The sequence below is a fragment of the Primulina eburnea genome, chromosome 6 (assembly GCF_022965805.1).
Source record: "Primulina eburnea isolate SZY01 chromosome 6, ASM2296580v1, whole genome shotgun sequence".
Lineage (NCBI taxonomy): Eukaryota > Viridiplantae > Streptophyta > Magnoliopsida > Lamiales > Gesneriaceae > Primulina > Primulina eburnea.
In genome coordinates this window covers 35,597,582-35,617,530 of record NC_133106.1, presented here as the reverse complement: position 1 = coordinate 35,617,530, position 19,949 = coordinate 35,597,582, and the positions used below count along the sequence as shown (strand labels likewise).

General features: G+C 33.0%; 3 protein-coding genes across 10 annotated transcripts; 2 read left to right on the top strand and 1 right to left on the bottom strand.

The window, feature by feature from the left end:
• Window positions 1–121: 121 nt before the first annotated feature.
• Window positions 122–7,373, bottom strand: LOC140834746 (SEC14 cytosolic factor-like). 2 transcript variants are annotated; one of them, XM_073199843.1, is made up of 12 exons: window positions 7,195–7,373; window positions 2,763–3,007; window positions 2,621–2,649; window positions 2,141–2,224; window positions 1,996–2,049; window positions 1,808–1,885; window positions 1,655–1,708; window positions 1,466–1,525; window positions 1,284–1,379; window positions 1,071–1,172; window positions 799–879; window positions 122–709 (listed from the first exon to the last, which is right to left on the bottom strand). In XM_073199843.1, the coding sequence occupies exons 2-12, from the start codon at window positions 2,815–2,817 to the stop codon at window positions 392–394; spliced, it is 1,011 nt and encodes a 336-aa protein (XP_073055944.1). In that variant the 5' UTR covers window positions 2,818–3,007; window positions 7,195–7,373; the 3' UTR covers window positions 122–391. The 2 variants fall into 2 exon arrangements, with proteins under 2 accessions (XP_073055944.1, XP_073055943.1); XM_073199842.1 differs by having other exon boundaries at window positions 7,199–7,373.
• A 2,173-nt stretch (window positions 7,374–9,546) lies between these two features.
• LOC140834745 (farnesyl pyrophosphate synthase 1) lies at window positions 9,547–13,706 on the top strand. Its single transcript, XM_073199841.1, has 11 exons — window positions 9,547–9,797; window positions 11,409–11,433; window positions 11,575–11,690; window positions 11,788–11,874; window positions 11,969–12,085; window positions 12,170–12,258; window positions 12,552–12,603; window positions 12,698–12,793; window positions 12,936–12,980; window positions 13,078–13,167; window positions 13,255–13,706. Exons 1-11 carry the CDS (start codon window positions 9,666–9,668, stop codon window positions 13,453–13,455), a joined length of 1,050 nt encoding a protein of 349 aa, XP_073055942.1. The 5' UTR covers window positions 9,547–9,665; the 3' UTR covers window positions 13,456–13,706.
• An 838-nt stretch (window positions 13,707–14,544) lies between these two features.
• Window positions 14,545–17,412, top strand: LOC140834744 (protein phosphatase 1 regulatory inhibitor subunit PPP1R8 homolog). Of its 7 annotated transcripts, XM_073199837.1 has the most exons (4): window positions 14,545–14,802; window positions 14,956–15,070; window positions 15,219–15,858; window positions 16,399–17,412. In XM_073199837.1, exons 3-4 carry the CDS (start codon window positions 15,404–15,406, stop codon window positions 17,204–17,206), a joined length of 1,263 nt encoding a protein of 420 aa, XP_073055938.1. In that variant the 5' UTR covers window positions 14,545–14,802; window positions 14,956–15,070; window positions 15,219–15,403; the 3' UTR covers window positions 17,207–17,412. The 7 variants fall into 7 exon arrangements, with proteins under 7 accessions (XP_073055938.1, XP_073055940.1, XP_073055939.1 ...); XM_073199839.1 differs by lacking the exon at window positions 14,956–15,070 and having other exon boundaries at window positions 14,545–14,788; window positions 15,240–15,858; XM_073199838.1 differs by lacking the exon at window positions 14,956–15,070 and having other exon boundaries at window positions 15,255–15,858.
• The last annotated feature ends 2,537 nt before the right edge of the window (window positions 17,413–19,949 follow it).

The following is a 19,949-nucleotide window of genomic DNA, read 5'->3' as shown; positions in this document are numbered from 1 at the left end:
ATATATTTGCCGTTCTTGTGGCGAAAGTTATAATCATATTTTAAGATAACATCCTTAAATGATAGGGTATCATATCATTGGTTTTGTTTGTATTTTTAAACAAATATAAAATTAAATTAAAAATGCCAAAAAAACTCTTCAAAATAAATTAAGTCGTCGTCCACATAATTTTCAACAGATTATATTTTTCACTCCAACCTTGAGAATAAAAAGCGCTAGAAGCTCGTGCATCTTTCCGCTGTTGGAACTTATACTAGTGGAATATTCATCTAAATTGGAGACAGCTTCAAACTCATGGTCCATCAACCATATAAAAACTACGCCACTTCCTCCTCAGCATTCCCATAACTATACAATGGTGATCTGCAAGGGGTAGAGAAAATGAGATTCTCTAGGACTTGTGATCGTCGATTATTCTTAGATCCTTGAACGATTCAGGGGATCCATCTGCATCCGTGAGTTTCCCTAACTCGGATTCTAAAGTCTTGGCAATTACTCCATCAGCATCCTCAGGCAGGGTAACATGCACCGACCCGTGTTTTACTGGCTTAATGGGTTCAAGCATCAATGCTTGCTGCTTGATGTATGCATAGAGTTGTTGGTGAAAGGGATGCTCCAAGGAATAGCAGTTCTCAGCGTCGACATCTAAATGATTTGAAGAATCTGATGTTTTTTGGCAGAAATGGGGGAGGGAGGAATAGTCCATCATCTGCAAAAACACCATTGGATTCAATATCATAGGAGATATGTCAGAGTTCGTGGTCAAGAAGAGGAGAAGTCCATCTTTAGATGTATTACCTTTAATAGTTCACCTTGTCCAGAACCAGACAATACATCGATTTTCCTTCTCGTTCTCTCCTGCAGAAGTGGTTTCACAACCTGATAACAAATGTAAGGTAGTGTGATTGGACGTGTAAAGAGAGAATATGCTAGTCCATCAACTTTTTCAGTTTAGGTCATCCTAGGTAATATTTGATTGATATTCAAAATATTTTAACTCAAACTAAGCGTTAACATTTTGAAATTAGCAGTTATTTATGGCTAGAAAAACAATAAAAATGCGAACAGACCTTCCAACAAGCGGAGAAGACATATGGGGCATTCACAATGTAATAAGTTAGTGTTTTCTCAGGGTAGTTCAGGTCATCGATGGAAGAAATTAAAGTCAAGATCTGCATGAGGACAGATTGCGGTTATACATGTAAATTTATAGATGAAGAATCGAGGTAGAACAATCTGTAACAACAGGCAGAATAATTAGGAGTTTCTTGCTGCATATGTACCTTAATCTGGTTCAAAGCCGAAATCCTTAAACCAGTCATATCTAGAATCTTGATGCACTTGTTAACATGCTTCCCATACTTCTTCGTTGCAGCAGGCTAAAATAAAATGAGGCCGGTGAATGCTTATATATATGTCCAAATAGAAGGAAATAGTCGAAGAAAATGAATGCTTTTCGGCTCACTAGAATCACACGATCCCGATATTCGTTGATCTGAATGTGGGATTGTACATAATAATGAACCTGAAATGAAGAAAAATATTGTCAGATCAACTAAATATAGGGTATCAAGCCAATGCAAAAGAACATTCAAAGAATATTTGGTCTTGTTATGATGATGAATTAGAATTCAAAGATAACAACAAAACTCACTGATGCCTGGTCGAACGTGCTCAGACCTGCTCCAATAGCAAAGATAGGATGACCCTATCAATAAAAGGCACCGCTATTAGAAAGATCCTAGAATTTTTTATCAAAGCAAAAAAATAATTGATACAACTCATTCTAGCTCCATCAAATCCTCACCTCGTTTGAGTAACCAGACAGTCCTATGAGCTGTGAATCGCGTATGGCTCTGTAAAGATCGACAGGAACAACGACTTTCTGCAGTTAAAAGAGAAGAAGAGTAAAAAAAAAACTCGACAGTAACACTTTCATCGTATGAAAGTTTTTGTTGCTCCATCAACATTACATCTGAGCCATGTCTGACTTACACTTAACATATCATCAATGTTGTTTTGCACTCGCCACTTCAAACAATCAACCAACTGAAATATCCAGTAACTCGTCGAACAGAAAAAATCCAAATTAAACCAACATTTAAAGATAACTGAAATTTTAAAAAGTCAAAACTCTAACCATCGTATGAGCTTTTGGTACATTTCCTTCTCTAGCTTTAAGAAACCGTGTCAAAGTTTCATGAGGATATCCTTGATGGACATTCTGCATATAGAATTGAACAGTCCGGATTTCAAGCATACAATCGTAAGAGATTAACTATATATTTAAATGAAACTTTACTGCAACAAACTGGGAGCCAAAACTTATATTTTCTCCTTTCTCATAATCAAGAACCAAGAAGAAGCTATATGCAGCCAATTGTGACTGCGTGTATGCATTGGCTCATCCAAAATTACTTGGCAAATTTAGAATAATAATTTTTAGCACATACTCCGTAATTTTAAGGGCAAGCTCGTTCAATAGTCAGTAGTCGCCTCTGTAAAATTTATAAAGAACCGAAAACAATTATGTCTGTTGATCTCTCTCTATACATGAACACAAATGCATGACTGATAATATCATGACTACAGTTTATAAGCAGGAAAGGGAAAAGGAAACCTGAAATGTTCTTTTGAGTGATTCATCAACTGCATAAAATCCGAGACGAAAGGGGAAAAGATCAATTAAAGAGAAGGTCGTAACAAAAATAAAGTAATGGGACCATGAAAGAAAGCTCAATAAAGACGTTGTTTTAACTAACCTTTCTCCATTAATGCTTCAAATTCATTAATGGCTTCCTGGGAAACCACAGCCATTTTTGCTGAACCCAACAAAGACTATCCCACCACAACCGCAATCCGAAAGATCTAAGAAAATCCTCAACCGTACAACTTATGCATACATCAAGAATCCAATCTTCACTTGAAATATCTAATAAAGGTAAGTGGGAGAAAGAAGAACAGTAAAAAGAGAGCAAGACAAGTAAAGATTCGACTTTTATAAATACTAGAAAAATGCACGTGCACGTTGAGAAACATAATACTTTGTATATGATAATTTTATATAAATATGTTTAAATTATTTTTGAAATAAGAATAACTTTTAATAGATAAATAATTAATTATTTTGTTACAATCGAAATCATCACATTTCTTTCTTTGATCTGAAGACTTCTTGAAATATTTTTGTGTCCGTCCACATGTTGTGGGGACCTGGACGCTAATCATGTTCTTAATCATCATTGAGACTAATTATTCAGTTATAAAACATGGCTAATTTTTTTTTTTTAAATGCGAAACATAGTGAAATAAAACATATATACATTTCAGTATATAAGTACAAGTCCTGTACCACATACATTTATTCAACTAATGTTTAACAGCTAATATCAAGTGTCTAACCCTATCTATAATTCAAGTCCGGAGCCTCCACTCTAATCATGATCTTCTTATCTCTTTTTTTGTACTCGGCAATTGGTTCTTCATCTCGAATATCTATTTCATCTTCGTCTTCATGGATCTTCATGTTTTTGTTGATGTTTATTTCATTTGATTTTTCTACATTTGGTGCTACACTGCCTTGTTTAGTTGGCTTGATAATCTTCTGAGATCTCCGTTTCTTGATATTGACATTTGTTGTTGGATAATTGTCATGTATCTCAATAGCTTCTGCCACAATTTTTAACACTTCATCACGTTTTTCCACTGAATTATTCAACTTGAACAAGAATGTGTGGAGCTTGGAGCTTGGTTGATTTAGAGAATCTTTATATGGGTTATTTGGTAAATTTTGCATAGGAAATTTTTATTGTTAGATGCAATATTTATGTAGATATAAAATTATTTGTTTGTTTTATCTTATATCTGGTCATGAATTTGAATGAAATCTTCAATAGAACATCTAACAAAAGACGCTGCAACTTATCCAAATAATGTTATTATTGCGATCTCATTCTCATCTTCAATTGTGATTGTTATTCTATACATGTAACACAAAGAAGTAAAGTAATGATCACATTTTTTTATTGTGATATAAAACTTGAGTTGTGTATTGGTAATTTGTTTTACATAAAAACGATTTAAATTCATTTTTATTTCTTTTTTTCTATTCATTTGATGTATATAAGAGTAATTATTACACAAAAAATTAATTTAAACTCATTTTGATTCTTTTGAAGTGTTTTCTTATTGTACCAAACAATTATTTGTGTTTGTCATGCATAGGGTTTTACAATTTGGCAAATTGACAGGCACGTCAATGCAATCCTCATTATGTTCACCATTTGCTTAGTATAGATTTTGCACGATAAATCACAATTATAATAAAAAAAATATTGTGTCGTGGGTAACAAATATAACTTTTGACATAAATATTAAGCAACATTCGAACTAAAAGATAAATCTTTCACTATCATTAAGTTTTGTTAGGTTAAGCGTGCAACAGTGAGAGTAGTATTGGGATGAGTGATCTCCTGTGAAGTTTTCGTGAGTTAAGCAGCTGACATTGTGTCGCTTATTTTAAATTTCATTAAAGATATAATTTTTTTAAAAAAAAATTGTAAATTTCATTCCAAAAATAAAATTCATTTTTCTTCAATTATTATAAAATTCATTAATACCTGAAAACGAACAAAAAAAACATGTATTTATTAATATTATTTAACGAAAATAACGACATAAATGTAAACTCACACAATTTTATTATATTTTTCAAATTTATTAGTCGTGTTTATTTAAGTTATTAATGGATGTTAATTTACAAAAGTTTAAAATAAAAATTGCATAAAAACTCCTACGAGGCTGTTTCATAGGAACATGTCTCATATCCAACCATAATCATGAAAAATCATTGTTTTTCACTCTGAAAATTGACCGGTGACCCATCTGAAGGATATATCCTTGAGACCGGCTCACATAAAACCAATTCAAAAATTGGAGAACTATAAATTCATAAATAAAAAAAAAAAGAAGTCAAACAAAAGAATTATTTTTAAAATAAGGATATAATTCATTTTGTGAAAAAATATTGTAAATTTTATTATTTTTCTATTCATTTTAAATTATATTAAAGATATATTTTTAAAACAAATAAAGTGTAAATTTCATTTCAAAAAATGGTGGCTAAATTTAATTTTTTCAATTTTATTTAGAATTAATTGATAGTTTGGAAAAAAAAACAATAGAATATGTATTTATTATTATTATTATTTTAAATTTTATTAAAGATATTATTTAAAAAAAAATGATTTGTAAATTTCATTCCAAAAAATGAAGGCTTAATTTAAATTTCATTCTAAAAACTGGTGGCTAAAATTTATTTTTCTTCAATTTATTTTAGAATATATTAAATAATAGATGGAAAAAAACAAACAAGCGAAGAGAAGTATATTAATTATTATTATTTACGTTATTCATATATGTTAATTTATTTAAGTTAAAAATAAAATTGACACAGAAACTCTATGAGATTGTTTCACGAGTGAATTTTGTGAAACATGTCTCATATCTGACTTGAATCGTGAAAAAAAAAAGTATTTTTCACTCCTGAAATAACTGGGTCAGCCTCTCTCAGGACTATATAACAATGAAACTGTTTCACATAAAACCTACTAAAAATTTGAAAACTATAAAATTTTGAATAATAATGTAAAATTCATTTTTATTCAATTTATTTAAAATTCCTTAATTAATAAAAAATAGAAATCAAACAAAAATCAAATTTCATTATTCTTTTATTTAATTTAAATTTCATTAAAGATATATATTTTTTTAAAAAATAGAGTGTAAATTTCATTTCAAAAAATGAAAGATAAATCCAAAAAATGATGAATAAATTTTATTTTTCTTCAATTTATTTTAGAAGTCATTAATAGCTTATAGAAAATAAACAAAAAAATATTTATCAATATTATCGTTTCGAATTTCATTAAAGATAAGTTTTTTTTTTAAATGGAGTACAAATTTCATCACAAAAAATGAAGACTAAATTCATTTTTCTTCAATTTATTTTAAATTATATTAATTAATAGATGAAAAACATATAAAACCAAAAATAATAATAATAATAATGGAGTTCAAATTTCATCAAAAAAATGAAGGCTAAATTTCATTTTTCTCAATTTATTTTAAATTTTATTAATTAATTAATATATGAAAAAAAACAAAAAATAAACATGTATTACTGAAGAATGAAGGCTGCTAAATTTTATTTTTCTTCAATTTAGTTTAGATTCCATTAATTAATAGATTGGAAAAGACTAAAATTCATTTCTGTTCAATTTATTTTAAATTATATTAATTAATAGATGAAAAACATATAAAATCAAAAATAATAATAATAATGGAGTGCAAATTTCATCAAAAAAATGAAGGCTAAATTTTATTTTTCTTCAATTTATTTTAAATTTTATTAATTAATTAATATATGAAAAAAAAAAAAAAATAAACATGTATTACTGAAGAATGAAGGCTGATGCTAAATTTTATTTTTTTATTTTTCTTCAATTTAGTTTAGATTCCATTAATTAATAGATTGGAAAAGACTAAAATTAATTTCTCTTCAATTTATTTTAATTTCATTTTTCTTCAATTTATTTTAGAAGTCATTAATACCTGATAGAAAATAAACAAAAAAATATTTATTAATTTTATCGTTTCGAATTTCATTAAAGATAAGTTTTTTTTTTTTTAAATGGAGTACAAATTTCATCACAAAAAATAAGAAAAAATTCATTTCTCTTTAATTTATTTTAAATTACATTAATTAATAGATGAAAAATATATAAAACCAATAATAATAATAATAATAATGTAGTGCAAATTTCATCAAAAAAATGAAGGTTAAATTTCATTTTTCTTCAATTTATTTTAAATTTCATTAATTAATAGATGAAAAACATGGAAAACAACAAAAAAATTAAATATGAAGTGTTTCTTCAATTTATTTTAAATTTCATTAATTAATAGATGAAAAACATGGAAAACAACAAAAAAATTAAATATGAAGTGTGTAAAGATTGGAAAATACTAAAATTCATTTCTCTTCAATTTATTTTAAATTTCATTAATTAATAGATGAAAAACATGGAAAACAAAAAAAAAATTAAATATGAAGTGTGTAAATGAAGGTAAGGACGTTTATGTAAATTCACAATTCACATTCATATATTTATATAGATATAGATATAGATATACACACACACACTACAAATAAAATGATGGTAAAATTGGGTCAAGGTTCAAGAAAGGTAACTCTCTATTACCCTTGTTTGCTTTATTTTGCTTTGTTTCTGGTTCATCTTTCTGTAAAAGTCGGGGGCTTTAGAAATTTTCTATCAGAGCCTAAATTCACCGCATCGTTATTTGCACTCATAATGGGTTGGCCATGTCGGAATATTTAACCATATCTCATGCGACACTGTCTCATGAGAGATCAAATGTCAGTTTTAACCACACATATGCGAGGTCCATCAATTCATACGTGAGGTTCACCAAATTCTTTAAAATCAACTGTCCAGATCTTATGGGACACTACCCACAAGCAGCATCAACCTTTCCGACGATGTCTTTAAAAAAGAAATGGCTATGGAATGACGAAGTGACAGCTTAGCAGCAAAACCTAAATGCAATGGTATGGAATCACTATTCTTTCTGTAACAACAGTTTTCAACACATAGTTCAAAAAGCCTACAAAAGAAGAAAGGAAATTTTAAAAATTTAGATCGTCAGGATATTTTAATAGAAGGAAAGCCCGTCATTTCTCTTGGTTAGACTTCCATTTACATGGAAACACGGTAAAATGAATTTGAAAAGAATAATCCAATTACGTGAAAAATATACTTAAAAGAAAATTTCAACTATTATGAGTTACATATTTGATCTTCATCTCTTACAAGACACGAATATTAAACTTGGAAAAGAGGTTTTGAAATGCCAAACGAAAGATGGAACGATGATTGAAGTTTGGTTTTCAACAAGAGGTTCAAGGCCATTGCTCGACTGGAATTTGCCACCATAAGACGATGACTATATTTTCAATTTTCAAGATTATCAACGGACGATGTTTCAAATGTTGATCATTTATCTATGAATATGTAATGTGAATTAAATTAATACTTTGTCTTTTTGAAAACAATTCTAAAAACTAAATTAAATAAAGAGATATTAGTAAAAAAAAAAGTATGAAAAATAATATTAAATACAAAAATTAAACTTTATATATAAAATTAGGAACAATTATATTGAAAAAAATATGTGATTATTTATTATAGTTTGTAATTCTTGTTTGGACAATATATGATTTTCACAAGAAAATAATGAGACAACTATATGCTTATATTTTGAAATATATTTGCACGGTTTGATTTAGTTTTGGGATTTGAAACATAACCAATATTCTTACATAAAAAGGGTATCCCATTTATAACATAACTTACGTTTTATTTCTAATATACATTATACTATAATATCGTACATAAATTTTTGAAAGATTTTGTTTTTTTTTTATTTCTTTAAATATTGAAGGATTCAAATCAATTATATCAACAACTTAATTTTTAAAATTTTACTTTTTTTTATATAACTCACGAAGTATCATAAAACCAACGGTTTAATAATTTATTGTTCCAATTGGTATAAATAATTGAAGTTGTAGTAATAAAACCCATGATTAGGGGTATAAACAAACTGAATGGAGCAGAGTATGACGAAAATTTGAAGCTTTTAATTAGTTATATTCGAGTTCGATTCCAAGTTCGGAAATTTTAAAATATTTTGTTCAAATTCATTTTGATTAAAACTAAATTTGAGTTTGACTTTAAAAATTCGAAGAAGTTTGCGAATTATTCGAACTAATGTACTCGAAAGACTCAAAAATTATTTATTTAATATATTAACTATCAAGGCTCGCGAGCGGTTCGTGCACTATTGAACAAAATAATTTAAACTCGAGTTCGATTTGAAAAAAATTCGAACATATAAAATTCGCCTCGAATTCGATAAATTCGAATACAAATTAAATATTTTTCAATCAGACTCTAAGAGCTCACAAAACAACTAGGTTCGTCTATATAATTCTATTCTTGATTAAAATTAATTGTGCGCAAATCTCAAAGTTGACAAACAATTAAAAAAAAGTCAAAACCAAACAAAGCTGCGAATCTCCACACATTAGTGGTCATTCCACCAACCTATACCATTATGACACGTGTTCCGTCATTATTGGCTTTCGATGGGAATGAGGATCCCGTTAACAGTCTATGTCAATTTCCATATTTACCCTCGACAGAATGATCTACATTTCCCACCTATTCTCAAAATTAAACAGTAATGAAATTTTACATGCATAATTTTCATTTATTAAAAAAATTCCTTGACTCTGATGTTTTTACAACTTTTTTAAAAATTTATATTTTATGTTTATATATTAATCAACATATGGCTATGAAATTCAACTTTATTGGTAGACCCAGATTAGGTAATTCCAATAAAAATTTGAGCAAAAACAATATTTAATTTAGGAATCTAACTTCCGAGTACACAATAAATGCAGGTGAGACCGCACTTCGCTAATTGCAAGTGCTACAAAAGCTGAGAGCCAAACAAACAGTACTGAACGCAGGGAAGCATTTCTTGACCCCTGAATTCTGCAATATTCGGGCGGAGACATGGCGAATCTGAACGGAAAGACGTCGGATCTGAGGGCGGCGTTTCTGGGAGTGTACTCCGTGCTCAAATCCGAGCTTTTGAATGACCCTGCTTTTGAATGGACTGATGATTCTCGCCTCTGGGTGGAGCGGGTATGTTTTTAAATGTTTAATTCCATTTTCTTTTTTTGTCATCTGTTCATTTTGTTTGACACTGGAATGTGATGTGTGGTGTGCTGGAATTATCTCTTCGGAAGATATTATATATATATATATATATATATATATATATATATATATATATATATATATATATATATATATATATATATTTTGAAAAGAAGATCAAACATGGACTAGCATATGTTATTGAATTATGGCGTGGATGGGTGGAATCCATTTCGATTTATTGGGATATTTTGATATTTTTGAGTTCTCTGAAATTCAATTTCATGTTGCCGAAACTCTCCGATCGCGGATGGTGGTTGAATCATCGTATTGTCTTTTCACTTGATATGGCTATGGTGTCTGTTCAATCTTCAAAAACAAATTTTCGGAAAAAATATCTCAAACATCACTGATTTTTTTGGAAGTATCCATTTGGGGAAACTCTGGTAGCAACGAAATGGATTGAGATTGAGAAACTCCTAAAATACTTAAATGCTCCTCCGGTATAGGAGAGTGGTGTCAGGTTGATGCGTGTGCTGGCACGACAGATGTGTGATGTTGTGCCACTAGCGTGTTTATATCACAGCTAATCTTAAACTGGAATTGGCTGTAACATACAACTATTGTTTTCAAATATTATTTAAAGGTGGGAAGGGCTATGGATTGTTTGATGACGAAATAGCATCATAAATACCTTTCAACATAAAGTGCTCTTCTGGTTCCTTTAAAGTGAGCATAGAAGATGTTATTTTTTCTTGAATACGGGATGCTGATCTTTTTGGTAACATACTTTTGTCTATCTAAAGTTAAATCAACTAGAGGGCATCAATTAGTAATTAAAGTGATTGGTGTCACCTTTTAACAAGATTCTATCATATATTAAAGATTGAAAGAATAATCTAGTGCAATCGGCAAAAATTCCCTCTTTCAGGAAATGTCCGCTAAATATACAGAAGTGCTTTATTGCTATTTAAAAATCCCTCCTTTTCCCTTCTAATTTTGTTTCTAATTTGACATCTTAAGGCTTTTAATGGGATTCAATTGATTTTCTTCCTTCTTCTTTGGTATCTTGGGCTAAAACAGTGGCTTTCTGCAGACATCAAATTCCTTTTATTTTTCTTCTCCAACCTCCATACATCATACATATATATATTTATGTTTCTATTTCATAGAAGTGTATGCTTAACAATTTGAAATTGGATTTCGACAATATCATATTTTCCTTTAAATTAAGACAATTTTCATACAAATATTCTCGTCACAATATAAAAAGAATGCTGATTTTGGCTGACTATTTTTGGTTTTTGCAATGTTTGAGTAAGGCAGTTCACGACATCCAGTCCTTGTTTAATTGTAGAAGATGTTAAAAGTTTGTCATTTTTAAAATTAAATGTGATTATACACTTTCAATAATTGGGTTTTCAGTGGTTAGAGCATTGAATGCTATCATTTCTTCCACCTGTTAATGTTTTTAAGCTGTAAAATGAAGTGGGTCTAAATATTAGCAATGATAAAATGTTGACTAAGCTTGCATGCCATTTCCTACTTCACAGTTTGATGATTGTTTCTGATGCGCCATTTAAATATCTGTGGCAGATGCTGGACTACAACGTGCCTGGAGGTCGGATGTGAATCATTTACTTCATTTCTAGAGCCAAGTTCCTGACCTGCATGTTTTCGCTCTAGTATTAAAAAAAATTAATTCATCTAAGATTCTTAAAACCAAAAGATTTTATTCTGAAGATTCAGGTGTTACTTGCAGGGAAGTTAAACAGAGGCCTGTCTGTTATTGATAGTTATAAGTTACTAAAAGAAGGCAGAGACCTAACAGAAGAAGAGGTTTTTCTTGCTAGTGCTCTGGGCTGGTGTATAGAATGGGTGAGTTATTCTACTTCTTATTCGAAGTACCACAAATGGATCCATCTTATGCATTTTTCTGCACAAGAATCTGACTTTTATGAGATATATTGTTCAGCTTCAAGCTTATTTTCTTGTCCTCGATGACATAATGGATAATTCTCACACGAGACGTGGTCAACCATGCTGGTTTCGAGTCCCCAAGGTCTGGCTATATGTTAACTTTTTTTTTTCTTTTACAAATACCATCCAAAGGATGTCTACTTAACCATTCACCTTGATTGAACCTTCTGCTCTAGGTTGGTCTGATTGCTTCTAATGATGGAATCATACTTCGGAACCATATCCCTAGAATTCTCAAAAAGCATTTCAGGGAAAAGCAGTATTACGTGGATCTGCTGGACTTGTTTAATGAGGTAAATTTACTTTTGAATTACTTGGATCTGGCTCGAAGGTTTTACCATGTTACTGCATGCCAAGTTCATTTTGTCATGTTTTAGGTGGAGTTCCAAACTGCCTCAGGACAGATGATAGATTTGATCACAACTATCGAAGGGGAAAAGGATTTATCAAAATACTCATTGTCACTGTGAGTCTCCGAAGGGTTTTGCAATAAGTAACTTGCAAAGTTATCCCTTGTGTCAGATGCTAGATCTCATGATACGCCAAGTTACTGTATATAGTGTATATTCTAAGACTAAGGACTAATTATTTGTTTAGCCCTTTCATGAGCCTGAAGATTAAAAATAAATAGCAGCACTTTTCTGCAATACTAGTTTCTACTGGATGTTGCAACTGATAGATACCAATTTCTATGTTCATGTGGTGACTCGATATTTTTCTGTTATTTATGGTCAGATTGATTTTTTGAAATTTGTGCAGTCATCGTCGCATTGTTCAGTACAAGACTGCTTATTACTCATTTTACCTCCCAGTAAGTTGGAAAAGTTGTCATATTTGTTACTCCATATGATTATCAAAATGCAGTTATTCAGCATTTGACCTGAACAGTACTGATTATTTCTCAGGTGGCATGTGCATTGCTCATGGCTGGTGAGAACCTAGACAACCACATAGACGTGAAGAATGTGCTTATTGATATGGGAATTTATTTCCAAGTACAGGTATTATTTTCCGCTATCTCTCTCTTGGATATTGATATGCATGTTAGAGATTATGTTTGTTAATTTAAAGTTTTAATGTAACGTGTTCAAGCAACGATCAGTTTATCATATTTTATCATTATTATTCTTGTGGTTTTCTCAGGATGATTATTTGGATTGCTTTGGTCATCCTGACACGATTGGGAAGGTAAAGATCTGAACATTGTTTGTTGGATTGGAACCTTCGTAATCTAAGGCTTCTTTTTTTATAGTTTTTTCTTATTTGATTGTCATGCAAACATCAGATTGGAACGGATATTGAAGATTTCAAGTGTTCTTGGCTAGTAGTCAAGGCCCTGGAGGTTTGCAACGATGAGCAAAGGAAAATCCTATTCGTAAGAACATAGAATGAAATATCTCCACTTTTCTACTCCAGCTCTCAAAACAGAACTGTGTATATTAACATATAGATTTACCGCTAGGAAAACTATGGCAATCCCGATCCTAGCAAGGTGGCGAAAATCAAAGCCCTATACAATGACATTAATCTCCAAGGGGTATTCACAGAATTTGAAAGCAAGAGCTATGAGAAAATAACAAGCTCCATTGAAGCTCATCCGAGTAAAGCTGTGCAGGCTGTTCTGAAATCGTTCTTGGGGAAGATTTACAAGAGACAGAAGTAGGATGGATAGCTGATAGCAATGGATTCTGAATCAAGAAATGAAGCAGGGGAAGTTTTGATTGGTCAGAAGAAATCCTATTTCATTTTTCGATATGTATTTGTACTTTATATTAGTGGAAGAAGGGGGTAACAAATTCCCCTATTTTGTTGTTTGTATTAGTTTCTTGTGGTTTTCACTACTTTTTCTATTGTAATTTGCAACTTCGAGGGTTAAAAATAAAAGGAGGTTACCGAGCCCATTTTTCTAACTAATTCAATTCGTCTTCTCTCGTTTTTTTCTTTCTTTTTTTAAAATATCGGCTACTTAGATTAGTTTGATTCGGGTTCGATTATTTTATTCAGCTGCCAAACAAATCAAACTTTCTAGGTAGAATATTATATACAGGGATGACAATTTTCACTACGATTCGGAATCTCACAGGAGATACTCGAAATGAACATCGCAGCTCATCACGCCTCGTGGAGCCCGAGTTCGAGTGCGTTTTGAAGAAGAAGAAAGATGAACTCTTTCCTTCCTTTCGTTTTGTCCCCAGATTCTTCCCCCCAGGGGGTTACACTCCAACCATTGAGAGGTTACGGACTAAGCCAAGACGCCGCAACATCAGCTTGAGAAAGGCATAGAATAAGTTACCTTATTCGTAGGAATTTTCGACGAAAATCTCGATTTTTTCGAGTTCAAAGATTTTTTTAAAATCTATTTTGATGGTAAGTACGTGGATACTATCAACATCTTAAATCCGTCCCGAAAATAATATAATATCATTTAACATAAAGATATTTTATATTTCAAATGTTTAATTAAATTCAATTATCTGAAACAAATAAATATACTAATATCATCCCAAACACAAAATTTTACTTTAAAACTAGAAGATGAAGATATTTTATTTTTATTTTTTTACCTCAGGATCACTCAGAAGCTAGAAGATGAAGATTTAACATCCAAGTTAGTGGAGTAGATAAATATTTGACTAATAATCAAGATTTCAAATTTTTTATAAATATTTTCTCGAATGAGTTTGATTCGTCAAATTCTTCCCCTAAATTTGGATTTTTTAACACGGAACTAAATTGGAATTTTCTGAATAGTTAGGCAATGGGCCTTTAGATGACTGTGTCAATATGGGAAGTTGGAACAGATAAGCCCGGGCCCAATATCGTTCTTCCGACTTCTGCCCCTCACCATCTCGTCGCTCCTTTACTATCGTCGGCTTCTCAACATCAATTTACCCTCTCAATTTTGTTGTCGATCAGTATTTGTTTCACCTTCGTGTTGATTTTTTTTTCCTTTTTTTTAATATTTTATGTAAATCCATAAATGGGAGATGCTGTAAGTTTTTATTAACAGGTAAGTGTAAATCCCCGTATTTTCACCTCACTACTTTTTTTAGCAAACTTTTTGTGCCCGAAGTTTAGTGGATGGAGTTATTGTATAACAGTGATCACTGATTTAAATTCCCTTTCTTTGATCATGTTACTTATTTTTTTGTTATGATTTTAGTTCCCCGATGAACGACCTTTTTCTTGTGGGTTGAACTGATTCGTACGCTTGCATTGTGGTTTGGAAATGTTTATGTTTAATTGAAGCTGGGTTTGATTAATGCTTGATAATATTGGTATGTAGAATAACAATTTTTGCTTGTTTGCCTGCTGAATTTCAAGCTGTTTTTGTTGATTAATACAGTTAACAAATTAAGTATTCGGGGTACTGGTGTTTGTTCGAGCATTAATGCTATTTGACGTTGTTGTTTTGGTTACTCCTAGGATTTTTGTTCTCGGTGGGAGTTGGGTTTTTGGCAGGGAGTGACGTTAAAAGGAAGCAAGAGAGAGTTTCGGGGGTTACTGTTCTTTAGGTTAATAGGTTGATATAGTGGTGTTACGAGGTGGTCTCTTTTAATTCCTTGTTGGTGTTACTGAAGGATTTGTATGAGCAGTACAGTCCATAAACTATGTATGGAAGAACGGGTCTTGATCGTTTCAAGAAAGCGGAGTCTTTGGAACCCTTCTCAGTCACGCCAAATTCAACCACAAACGCAGCTACTCAGCCGGCTGCAGCTTCATTGATTCACCCACAAGTTTCATACACACAAAGCCAATACCTAAGCCAACATAAAACACCGCAAAATGCTGCAGCTTCAGATGTTCTGCCAACTGCTGTGCCCACTCAACCACTGACCCCGGTTGGAGGGGGTCAGTCCACCTGGCAACCTCCAGATTGGGCAATCGAGCCTCGCCCTGGTGTTTATTATCTTGATGTCATGAAGGACGGGGAAGTTTTGGATGTGATTAATTTGGAAAAACGGAGGAATATATTTGGTAGGCAATTTCATACTTGTGATTTTGTGCTTGACCATCAGTCTGTCTCACGCCAACACGCAGCTGTCATCCCTCACAAAAATGGAAGGTTTGATAACTATGTCACCATTTTGCTGTTCTATTTATGTTCTTTCTTGTCTTTCTTTCCTATTTGAAGCATATTTTCTTATCAGATTTAAAGTCTCGAATCTCAAATGGACTTGCAAATGCTCTAGTTAGACAATCTATATTTGCTAGGTAGCTGTAGGTAAACTTAATTGTATGAATGACATATATGCTTTCTGTGTTAAGATGCTGATGTTGAAAGAAAGTGGCTCTGAATGAGGTGTTTTAGCCATTTATCATGGGTTCATGTTATTACACAATACTACTTCTCTCATGGAACAGAGTTTTGGGCTTAAAGTGTTCATGCTAATCGTGTTCTTTTCATGTGATTATCATAATGCACTCAAATAGTTTGCCACTGTAATGCTGTATAACATCACTTCTCCTTGTAATATGCCACACAGATGTATGATGAAATTCATACTTCTGGGTAGAAAACCTATTTATCGGTTAAGCATCGTTGACTATTCTGTAGCATGTTCCATCTCATGTGCACTGACTGGCTTGCATATCTTTCTTACAGTGTATACGTAATTGATTTAGGATCTGCTCATGGTACATTTGTCTCAAATGAGAGATTGACAAAAGATTCTCCTGTCGAGTTCGAGGTTGGGCAGTCCCTCCGTTTCGCTGCTTCAACTAGAACTTACATTTTGCGGAAGAATAATGCTGCTCTTTTCCCACCACCCCCACAACCCACAGAGATTGATTTGCCTCCACCTCCAGATGCCTCTGATGAAGATGCAGTTTTGTCTTATAACACATACATCAATTGGTCTCTAAACGGGGTGAGAAAACTTGATGTAATTTTGAAATCTCCAGGAGCAATCAGCTCGTCAGGTACAAAGGATGGAAACCAGATAACGGAGAGACCGCGTAAGAGAATCAAAAGAACAAGAGTTATGTTTAAGGATCAGGTTGGGGCCGAGCTGGTTGAAATTGTTGGATATTCAGATGGAGCTGATGTGGAGACAGAACCTGGTCCTGTTGGTGTAAAAGAAGGCAGTCTTGTTGGGAAATATGAATCCCTTGTACAGACAACTGTAATACCAAAAGGAAAAGAACAACAGACCTCTGCTAAGGAGTCTAATTCCCATAAAAAAGGTGTGACCGAGAAACTTCAACAAGTTTTGAACAAGGTCAAGGGTGCTCCTGCGAATAATGGTGGAATATATGAGGATCTTTACGGAGAATCATTCGGTTTCACAGTTGGTTCTTCTTGGGCGCATACATCTTCAGGATCTGGTGGTAGAGAAGAAGTGTCTCCTAGTAAATCTGAAAGTGACCTTCGCAACAATGACGAGGATAATGATGATGACCTGTTCGGGTAGGCGGAATTTGATGATTTCGCTCAAAGAACAGAAAAAGTTATTATTCCATCGCAGGCATATGATCTCCTTCCGTACTGGAAAGTTTTGTTGTACCTTATTTTAGTTGTTCTCTTTTCTGTCATGTGCCCCTGGATGTGCAACCTTCAGTTTGGTTGTTACTTTTCATGCTTGGTATATACATATAAGACTGTTGAGAATTGATTTCACTTTATTGAATCTCTATATCATTGCTGCTCTGTATACTTGGGGATTCTACTTGCTCGTGGAGGCAGCATTTTGTGCTTTCAAATTCTTGATTGAAGAATATCAAGTGTAAAATATTCTGAAGCCAGCAGTTTACCTGAAACCATATAAAGAATACATTGTACCTACTGAAACTCGACAGTTATTCCTCCCGCTCTTCCATTTCTTACACTACTTAGAGAAAAAGTCTGCCGACAAAAAGCACACAATTTTGAATTTCTTAGAGTAATATATATTTTTGTTAAAAAGTATTGCAGCAAAGTATAATAGAATCAATTTGTGCGCGCATAAAATCAATTTGAAATACTTTTCTGTAATATTGTACGTCATTTCTTGATTTATTATGTAGTAACAACGTATCACGGTGCAAGAAAAAAATAAGGGGATTCTCGCCCATCCCCACCAAAGTATTTGTAACAGTTGTCCTAAAAAAAATAATGTGTCACGGTAGCATTTGTTGAGACGTCACAACCCTTAAGTGGATAACCCTTAAGTTTGGCTGTCCAGTAATAATTAAAAATGTTAACTTTGTCTTTTCTCACATACTTTATAATTTTTTAAAATTTCAAAATATATTTTTCATTCTTCAAAAATTATAAACTTTAAAAAAAAGTATAACCAGGTAAGAATCGGACTAATAGTTGTACCACTAATTCTCAGAAGAAAGCTGAAAGTAAGGAGTCTGAGGCTCTGAGGGCCAAACGTACGTAGAACTAGAGAAATTGCTGTACTGCCCAAGCAAACCCAAGAAAAAGGACGCAAAGACAGCAGGAACACAAAAAAACAATAAGATTCGGACCACAATTCATACTACATTATCACCAAAACACAAAATGACTATGAACTCAACATTAGCTTACAATGCTGCTATTGAAAGTCAAAATTTTAACAAGCTGATCGTGTAAAAGAGAGAAGAAAAATGTTGCAGCATATGTATCTAACACTTGTACAGAAAATGCAAAGTCTATATGGCAGGATACTTTTGGCCATAAAAATATACAAGAACAAACAAGCTCGGTACACAAGAACCCAGCACCACCAAGTAAGCAGGAGAGTCCAAATCCTCCAGATTTTCAATTTTCATCGTTCTCGGTTCTTGTTTTATGAGACATCGTTTCGAGCATTGTACGCTCCTTGGCTTGTTGCCAGGTGTGAAGGATCATAATCATATGGATCACCCGTTGTAAAACCCGGGATTCTGTACAATCGGGATTCATATCAGATTATTATTGATACCCCCGTAAGAGCCCGGGTCATGGATGACCCGGAATATCAAATGGATTCCCAAATTCGAGTAAGTCTGCAGGTGGATTCTTCTGGAGCCGGGCAGGTGGAAGCCCATGCTCTACTCTCCGGGCAGTCATAGGCTCGGGCTCTTGTATAAATCTCTTGTATAAGGCATTCTACCCGGGCACCTCGATTACAGTGTCGCATTCAAGTGGTTCAGAAGATAAGATCTTGTCTCGAGAAGCGCACCCGACATAATCCTATTGATGTGATACGATGGGAAAATAGGACAGCTTGACAGGAAGTCAACATCAAATGCTATGAGTGGTAGGTGTACACGCAAATCGAGGTCATTATTACTTCTCCTACTATAAATACCAGGTTCTCTCTTTACATATAGGGGGATTCATTTTTACACCAATCACACAGCCATCACTTGGCTACATTGGTTTTATTGCTTGAGTACCCTGCTGACTTAAGCATCGGAGTGGTCACGCCGGACACCCCTCCGGCGCCCATTCACGAGTTCCTCTCCTTGTCTGCAGGTCATAGTGGAAGCTATAGCTCACAAGTTCATCTACTTTGCTCATTTTCCTGAACAATATTATAAATTATTGATTCGATCCGGTGGAGCACCCGACCATGCTCATCCATTTCGCCAGGATCGCATCATTGGCGCCGTCTGTGGGAACTTGAGCTCAAGACGTAGATATGGTTTCCATTCGAAGCAAGTCCGACCTTGCTCAGCACCACAGTAAGCCCAACTCTGCTTGGCAAACATAGAAGTCCGACCAGCTCGGCATTCAGATCTTATATGTGAATTTTATATGAGCTCGAAGCTCAGCAGTTGTTCCGGACTGACGAGGAAGAGCAAATAATCCAAATTCTCATATTACACAAGCTTGATCGTGACATTTGGTTGCAAGGTTTCATATATCTCGAAACTGGGTCTTGCTTGCTTGATTCTACATCACGATTTCTCCCATCTTTGCTATCGGGCCTATTGGCTATCAGGCCTCTACATCTCTGTAAAAGGGGCTAAATGAAAGGAGAGTTTTATGGGTACTCTTGTCGATCGGCAGGTTGGAGCTTCTCTACTTCTCAACCTTGGGAATTTATCAAGTTTATCGGAAAAGACTCATTACTACCTTCATCTATGGATGTCGTAGCAGGGAAGATTTAAAACTTTGTTCTTTATATATCTTAATATTACATTTGTTTTTCGCCTTATATTTAACTTATCAATATGCTTAAGGATGTTCAATGCTTGCAA